Below are 9,056 nucleotides of genomic sequence, written 5' to 3' on the forward strand. Positions count from 1 at the left end.
ATTGAATTTGCCTTCCTTTTTTCTGGCCAGAATGGCCCTAGCAATCAATGATTTATGCTGCCCTGTGGGCATGAGACAGGTTGTTGTGATTTCTGCCTTTTCTACAGCTCAAGCACATTCATAAGACCACTGTGCTGTATTCTGAGGTCACTTACAAGGACACAATGCATGAAATAGAAAAATTCCTTGAGAGATACAAGCTAACAGTTCAATCAAGAATTATTAGACAGCCTGGATTGCCCAATACCTATAAAAGAAATTAAATTGACAATAAAAAACCCCTTCCAATAGAGAAAATTCCAAACGGTCATGGTTTCCTGGATAATTATTCAAAATATTTGGAAACAAATCAATTCTACATAGTATATTTCAGAAAAAACAAGTATAAATACTTTCCAACAAATTTCAAAAGGTCAACATTACCCTGAGAGAAATTAAGACAAAGACAATACATGTTATAAGAAAGTAACAAATCAATATCTCTCATCAACATAGGCATAAAGAATAAGACTTAGAGAACATCACTGAATCTAATCCAGTAATGTATTAAAAATATAATACATCATGATCAAGGATGTTTTTCCCGGGAAGGTAAAGTTGGTTCAATATTCAATCACTCAGTACAATTGATCATATCAACAGTATAGAAAAAACCCAATTATACAATCATCTCAATAAATGCATAAAAAGCATTTGGAAAAAATCAACATACATGCAGTCATGGTAAAAACTCTCAGCAAACAAGGTTTAGAAGATAACTTCTTCAGCCTGATAATTAGCATCTACAAAACCATACAAGTAGCATCATAGTAAAGTCTAAATGCTCCTTCCCACTAATAGCAGGAGCAGGGTAAGGCTATCTGCTTTGGCCACTTCCATCCAGCACTGTCCTAGAGATTCTTACCCAGTACAATGAAGCCAAAAGAAAACAGTCGTACATATTTTAAATGAAGTAAAAATATTGCCTTTATTTGCAGGTGACATGATAGCCAACAGACAAACTATCTGAACTAATTTATAATAAAAATTTACGAGGACCCATAAATAAATTTACGAAGATTACAGGATACAAAGTCACATACAGAAAAACAAATGTAATTCTGTGTAAACAGTGATGAACAATAGAAATTGAAATTTTAAAATACCATTTAAAATAGTACCAAAACACACAAAATGCTAACTATAAATCTAGCAAAACATATGCGGGATTTGTATAATGAAAACTGCAGTATTTTGCTGAAAGATATTAAGGAATATTTAAATGCTCCATCATATTCACAGAACAGAAGTTCAGTACTGTTAAGATGACAGTTCTCCCCAGACTGAATGTAGATTCATTGTAACATCAATCAAAAGGTTTTGTAGAAACTGGAAAACTCATTTTAAAATTTATATGGACATACCAAGGAACTCAGGCAAATGATATTGAAAATAAAGAACAAAGTTTGAGGTTTTATAATGTGATTTCAAGCTTTATTATAAAGTTATAATAATTAAGACACTGTGGTATTGTCCTAAGGAAAGAGATATATATTAATGGAACAGAAGACTGACTCCAGAAATAGGTCGGTATATACATGATTAATTGACTTTTGACAAAGGTGTCGTGGTGATTCAGGGAAAGGGCCGTCTTTTCAATAAACAGTACTGAGATAATTGGACATCTATATGCCAAAAAAAAAAAATCTTTGACTCAAACATTGCACTGTATACTAAATTTTCTTTGATAAATTGGACTTAATCAAAAGTAAAAGCATCTGCTCTTCAAAAAACTTTAATAGGAAAATGAAGTTAGAAGCCACAAACTTGGAGACAATATTTGCAAAAAACGTATTAAATAGAGGATTTGGATCTGGGATCTACAAAGGACTCATACAACTCAATTACTAAAAGGAGCACAATTCAAAAATTGTCAAAAGACTTGTACAGATATCCCTGAAGGAGAGATATAGAAGGTAAATAGCACATGGAAAGATGTCCAATAATACTAATCATTAGGGAAACGAAAATTAGAATCACATAGGACACCAGCACATGCCTACAAGAGTAGGCTAAATACTGATACTAATATGCACAGTGCTTTTAAGAATGTGGAACAACTGGAATTTTTATACATTGCAGTTGAGAATAAAAAGTGGTACAACCACTGTGGTAAACAGTTTAGCAGTTTATTATAAAGCTAACCATGAAGTTTCTATATGAACCAGCAAACTCACTCACAAGTATTTATCTAAGAAAAATGAAAACATATGTCCACAAAAAGACTCGCATGTACATGTTTATGGGAGCTTTATCTATGATAACCCCAAACTGGAAATCACCTAAATGTCTATTACCTGGTGAATGAATCACATACATACAGTGAAATACCGCTTAGCAATAAAAAAGAACGCAATGTTGAAATATACTACAAAAGCATGGATGAATCTCAAAAGCAGTATGCTCTATAAAGGAAACTTGACATAAAAAGTTATATAATATACAATTCCAATTACAGTGCATTTCAGAAAAGGAAAGACTATAGGGATAGAAATCAGATATGAGGTGGTAGAAACTGACACAAAGTTGCACAAGGAAACTTTGGGTGATAATGGAAATGTTCTGCATCTCAGTTGTTTTGGTGCTTACATGATTCTGTATGTTCATCTAACTGTACGTCTAAAAGGGGTGAATTTCATTATATGTAAATTATAGCTCAATAGAGATGACCTAAAAACTCACATAACAAACAACTGGAGAACTACAGCTGCAGTATATGGAAAGCAAAATCTTGAAATAAAGAATACACAAAGAACTCCTAAATATAAACTTAGAAGGAGAAATTGCTCTATAGGCTAATAGGTAAGAGATAATTATAAAAGAATAAACTTGAATGAGTCCAGGTTACATAATGAGTAAGTGATGAAGTCAGGATTCAAACCCAACCAGACTGAATCCAAGGGCCATGACCCTACTTACTTTCTAAAACTGAAGTTGCACATACCTAGCAATTCCATCTCTCAATGTACACCTCACAGAAGCCCTGGATCTAGTCATTAGTGCACGTATATTCCTTGTCATGTGATTTGTGATAGTGGAAAATCAAAAATAGTAAGGAAATATATAAATAAAACTCCTTTTTTTTACACAGGAGAATTCTATAAAGTATTCACAAAGAAGAAAACAGGTCATTATATCATAATCAAATGGTTATTTGTACAACTCTGACAATGGTTTCAATATTTGAGTTCAAATCCCGTTTCTGCTACTTGCTACATGAGTGACCATGGGCAAGTAACTCAACTTTTTGTATCTCAGCTGCATCATCTATCAGATAATAATAACAGTATGTACTAAAGAGGATTATTTTGAAGATTCAATGAATTAATATTTGTATTAAAGTGCTAACAACAGTGCCTGGCACTTAAAAGTGCTACTGAAATGATGATTAAAAAAACTCAAAACACAAATAAATAAAAATCTATTGTGTTGTATACTTGAAACCAATATAATATTGTACTTCAAGTATGCCTCAATAAAATAGACACATATGTATATATAAATCAACATGACTGTATTTTAAAAATAATTTTAATATAAAAATAAAATATGTTCAATAAGATTGCTTTATAACTTACAACAACAACAAAAAAATAATAAACTGTAGAAACATAAATGTATGTAAAAAAACTCCTTAGAAGACTGGACAAAACTGAATGTATTAATGGAATGATTTTGGAAAGATGGGAAGGAAAATCAGACTAAGTTGTTCCACAAAAGGATTATATCTGCAGTGTTTATTTTGAGAGAGAAAGAGAGAGGAGGAAAGAGAGAAAGGGAAAAAAAGGAAAAATAAATATAATAAAATGGTAACGATTGTGAATTAAGGCATTCCAGAAACTACTTTAGAATTTGTTTTACCTCTATGCCATTTTCCTTACTTTTTCCATTTTTGAAATAAATTGGGTAAACGCAAGTGTCAGATCAGTGAGGCCTGTAAGAGAGATCCTTTGGAAATCAGCTATACTGGCCTTTTCATTTAAAGTAAAAGTTATGGATGGTGCATTTCTGAAGACATAAAATAGGTCAGTTTGAAGCAGGACAAAGCTGCAGTGACACAAGAGGAGCTCCCAGGGCCGAGAAGAATCTCTGACAGGAGGCAGGATGGCCAAAGGAAAGCAGCAGCCTGGCTGAGCTGCCCTGGACCCCTGGAAGAGAGCCCAGAGCAGAGGGGTTGCGGGGGTTCTCCTCAAGTCCTTTACCCAGAAATGGCTCTTTCAGCCCATGCATACCAATGACATTTAATACATAGATCCCCACCCTTGGGTGAGAATTTTGGAAAGTAAAATCTCAGTGAGGGATAGTTGTTATGTAGAAGTCCTTTTGGGGACAAGTCAATAAAAGGCCCTTGTAGGTCTGGAGATGACAGTTTTCATGATATAAGAGAAAAGTGAGCAGGGAAGGAAAAAAGGTATGGGCTGGAGCATACAGATTTCTACTATTTCTACTACTACTTAACATGTGCCTAATTTAAAAGGCATTCAAGAATGTCTGAAAACCTTGCAAAAGAAGATTGCCAACTTGAAGACTGAGTTACATTAATATGGTGATAATACGATGACCTGGAAAAACACTCACTGCTCAAATAATTCACATCTTAAAACTACCTGTGGCTACTGGGTATTCTAAAGCTTGTTTTATTCTATGTAGTATTGGTATTCCTCCATTTCTTAAAAAAAAAGAAAGGATTTCGAATATCACATTTTTCTTCTGATGTATCCAGAGAGTGATTTTTTTTTTCTTAAACACTGCCTGTGTATAGAGAGCACAGAGAGTATTTTATTCTTTCCAGGATCCACTCCTGAGCTATAAAAGCTACTCAAGTTTCATTTTGCTTTAACTTCTTTAAGAGGAACATACTTACTAGCATTTATGAGTTATTCTCTGGCATTTGTACAAAGTGCCCAGATGACTAATGAAAAGTGCTAACTTAATTAGGCATGGGCAGGTCAGGGGAGTGCTAATTGGAATTTACTTATTCCCAAGCTATTTTAAAACTAATTCCCAGTCAAAGGTTTCTAGCTTGGAGAGGAAGAACTTCTGGATATTAGAAAGCCTGTTTGTTTGTTTTTTAATCACGATCAACTATTAATAGGAAGAAAGAAATATTATGCTAGGAGCTAAAGGCTGGCGTTACAAAGAATCCCATATGTTGGTGATAGCACATACTTCCTTAGTAAATTTAATAGATGTCCATTCATAAAGCCTAGCTTATTTTACTTCAGTGAATCAGAGTGACGGTTTAAGTGTTGCACAAGGGCACTTCATTTGATGCATGCCACACTTTGGATTCTGCATGGGAGAGATAATCATAAAACAAAGTAACTAAGAGTGTTGAAGCAGCGTGTTTTGGAATACAGCAAGTTAATTTTCAGATAGTTAAGGAATTCTCCTTTCAATGACAACTGTGAATGCCATTTCCCTTACTTATGCCAAGTAAAATGTCGGATGCAAAAGAAGACAAATGGGCACAAACCAGATAAGAATAAGCCTTTTTTTCTTCTCCTTGTTTTGTTTTCTCATTAATCTACATATGGGTTATCCAGATGATTTTCCCTTTCTTGGGCTAGAAAGCAAAATACACTTAAATGTATAAAGATCAGAGATGCATGGAATTCTACTGAACACTACTCAATGCAAGTATTCTTAGACAAGGTAAATAAGGCTTTATGAGGCTTTTATATCTCAGTATAAATAAGTTTAATAGATTCTTTCCTGAGACTAGTTGAAGTTGAATTTGCTTTTATCCTTGCAGAATATTTGAATCTTGACTCTGCACAAGAAGACCATAGTGCAAGCTTCAATTTCACTTCTGTCTTACTAAGCAATTAGGAGGAATTTATTGAACCTCTTTGAGACATAATGTTTCTATGTGTGGATTGACTAGAGGACATTAAAGACCCATGTAGCTCTAATACTTCAAGTTAGTTGCCTCAGAAAATGTTAACCATTCCAAAAATATTTAGGTATAAATTAATAATTGTACCTAAGAATATGTCCTTCCACCAAGAAATAAAACAAAACAAAAAATTAGGAGATGACCTAGAGCATAAGCAGAGAATAATGCCTACTTTAAGACAGGTTCACCAGAAAATAAATGGAGAAACTCAGTTCTACCAAACACTCCTATTTAAAGTCTCACTCAAATGGCAAGATTTCCTTCTTTTTTATGGCTGAGTAATATTACATTGTGTATATGTACCACATCTTCTTTATCCATTCACCTATCAATGGAAATTTGGGTTGCTTCCATATTTGGCTATTATAAATAGTGCTGCAGTGAACACAGGTGTGCATATATCATTTCAGATTAGTGATTTTGCTTACTTTGGGTAAATTCCCACAAGTAGAATTGATGGGTTGTATGGTATTTTTATTTTTAATATTTCTATTTGTGACAACATGGATGGATCTAAAGGGTATTAAGCTAAGTGAAATAAGCCAGGCAGAAAAAGACAAATATCATACAATTTCACTTATATGTGGAATCTAAAAAACAAAACAAGCAAACAAAAAAAAAGAAATAGACCCATAAATATGAACAACAGATTGTTGGTTACCAGAGGGAGAGGGCTTAGGGGTTGGGTGAAGAAGTTGAAAGGAATAAAGAGGTACAAATTTCAAATTATAAAGTAATTCATAGCAATGGAAGTTCAACAGAGATAATAAAACCAATAATATTATAATATCTTGGTATAGTAACAGGGGGAACTACACTTAACTGTGGAAACCATCCAGTAATGTATATAATTATCATGTCACTGTAGGGTATACTTGAAACCAATATAACATTGCATATCAACTCTATTCCAATAAAAAATTTTTAAATAATTACAAGTCTCACTCGAAGGGTTGCGTTTATTGTTTCTTAAAAGAACATCCTCCAAGGAAATGGTTTAGACTTCCATTCCCTTTTAGAAAGTCCACTGGCGCAAACACCAAGGATGATGTCTTGCACCCCTTTATTCTGATCACGAACTCAAGAAATAAGAAAGCCGAGCACAGCACAGAAAAGGCAAGCTGAATGTTTTGCAAATAAATCCACAATTTAACTGAATTAATGGATATTGGGAATTACATGGATTACTTCAAATACAAAAGGAATAAAAGGTTCAACTGATAGACTGTTGAGACTTCCAAATGTAGTTAATATTTGGAAATCCATTGTAACATGCTTGTGAAGAAAAAGACAAACTATTTGGAAGAGTAGCTCCTGATGCTCCTGATGACTTACTGGAAGTGAAGAAAAGGTTTATGTAATTCTGTATGGTAGGACAAGGACTCACAGTACACGTGAATGGTAAAGGGGAGGATATTTGGAAATTTGATGACTTACAACTTTGAAGTTCAAACCACAGAGAATTCCTGGGGAAAGAACTGAGTGGCTTCTTCTTAAATGGACTAGAGTGATTAAAATACAATAAAGTGTGTGAATGTGTAATAAATTAGAGCTAAGCAATAACCTAGAGGCACATTCTTGTATAAAATTGTAGGAAGGAAGAGAGAGCTTCTGGATGGTGACACACCCAGGTGTAAGAGTATATATACCTTGGAATCCAGACCATGATATTGAAACTCAGAGCATCTCCTTGTCACTCAGCTGAACTCACATCTCCTGTCAACATGTCCTACAACTGCTGCTCCAGAAACTTCTCCTCCTGCTCCCTCAGGGGCTACCTGCGCTACCCAGGCTCCTCCTGTGGCTCTTCCTACCCCAGCAGCCTGGTCTACAGCACCGACCTCTGCTCTCCCAGACCCTGCCAGCTGGGCTCCTCTGTCTACAGGGGCTGTCAGAAGACCCGCTGTGAGCCCGCCAGGTGCCAGACGTCCCGTGTGGTGTCCAGCCCCTGCCAGGTGTCCTGCTACCGCCCGAGGACCTCCATGCTCTGCAGTCCCTCCCTGTCAACTTACTCTGGGTCTCTGGGCTGTGGGTCCAGCAGCTTCTGCTCCCAGGGCTGTGGACCCAGTGCCTTCAGACCCCTGGGTTATGGAGTCTGTGGTTTCCCTTCTCTGAGCCACGGATCCAGATTGTGCCGCCCAACCTACTTTGCCCCCATGTTCTGCTAATCATTGTGTTACAGGCCAACCTATGGATCTTGTTTCTATAGATTAACTTGTTGAGGCTCCAGATCCTTTTGAGCAATGTATCCAACCACTAAACAGAGTTTACCATCTTCATGAGCTTCAGAAAAAATTTGCTGATTAGCTGCAATGTGCTGTCCAAAAAACTGTCTCTAGTATGTATTCAACTTAATGATCAATTCTATTGGATGAATTACTGAAATTAGTGGAATTAATGAAATAAACTACTAAATCAATTAATGGAATTCATGTTAATGAATATGAATTAATGTTAATGAATTAATGTTTTTTTGTTCATGCATTTTATTCACAAGAGACAAAAATAAATATAATCTAATAAACTTTTCCATTCTGGCTTCCAGATATGCTGTTAATTTTATTATTAGTTTTATTGGCTAAGTTGGCTTTATTAGGAGATATTTAGGTTAAACTTGACTATGCCTCTGGGAGAAAACTTTGAAAACCTATTAGATTAATGGATTTGAACTAATTTGTTTTGGGCTTTAAATATTTCCTTCTTCAAAGCTGCTATTTTCTAGTATCCTTACATTACATTCATTGACTTTATATATCAGGAGGAATTATAGAACATATTCCCCTCAAAGGATGTAGGACCTTGATATTTGCTGACAAAATGAAAAAAACAATAGGCACTTGGAATATATAACTGAGTGGGGGGAAAATTAGTTTATATGGAAAGTTTTGCACATTAGCTTAAATAGCTTTCTTTGATTCAGTCAGTGTTGGGTGGTGAAGAGAATCATATCCCTTCATCTCACTGAGTACTTTTTATGTAATTAATTCTTTACATGTGTAAGGAGAAAGCCAATTACCCCTGGTGAGAATTAATTAGATCCTTGAGATGTGGGGTTTCACCTTTTTGTATCCAAGATTCAAACTAAACATGGCTGGGGAAAAAAAAAAACCTTTCATGT

General features: G+C 35.0%; 1 protein-coding gene across 1 annotated transcript; it reads left to right on the plus strand.

Annotated features, from left to right (window-relative positions):
* The first annotated feature begins 7,626 nt into the window (after positions 1–7,626).
* LOC118932670 (keratin-associated protein 13-1-like) lies at positions 7,627–8,361 on the plus strand. Its single transcript, XM_036926336.2, has one exon. The coding sequence runs from the start codon at positions 7,663–7,665 to the stop codon at positions 8,104–8,106; it is 444 nt and encodes a 147-aa protein (XP_036782231.2). The 5' UTR covers positions 7,627–7,662; the 3' UTR covers positions 8,107–8,361.
* Positions 8,362–9,056: the final 695 nt, after the last annotated feature.

This window comes from Manis pentadactyla, chromosome 1, assembly GCF_030020395.1.
Source record: "Manis pentadactyla isolate mManPen7 chromosome 1, mManPen7.hap1, whole genome shotgun sequence".
Classification (NCBI taxonomy): Eukaryota; Metazoa; Chordata; class Mammalia; order Pholidota; family Manidae; genus Manis; species Manis pentadactyla.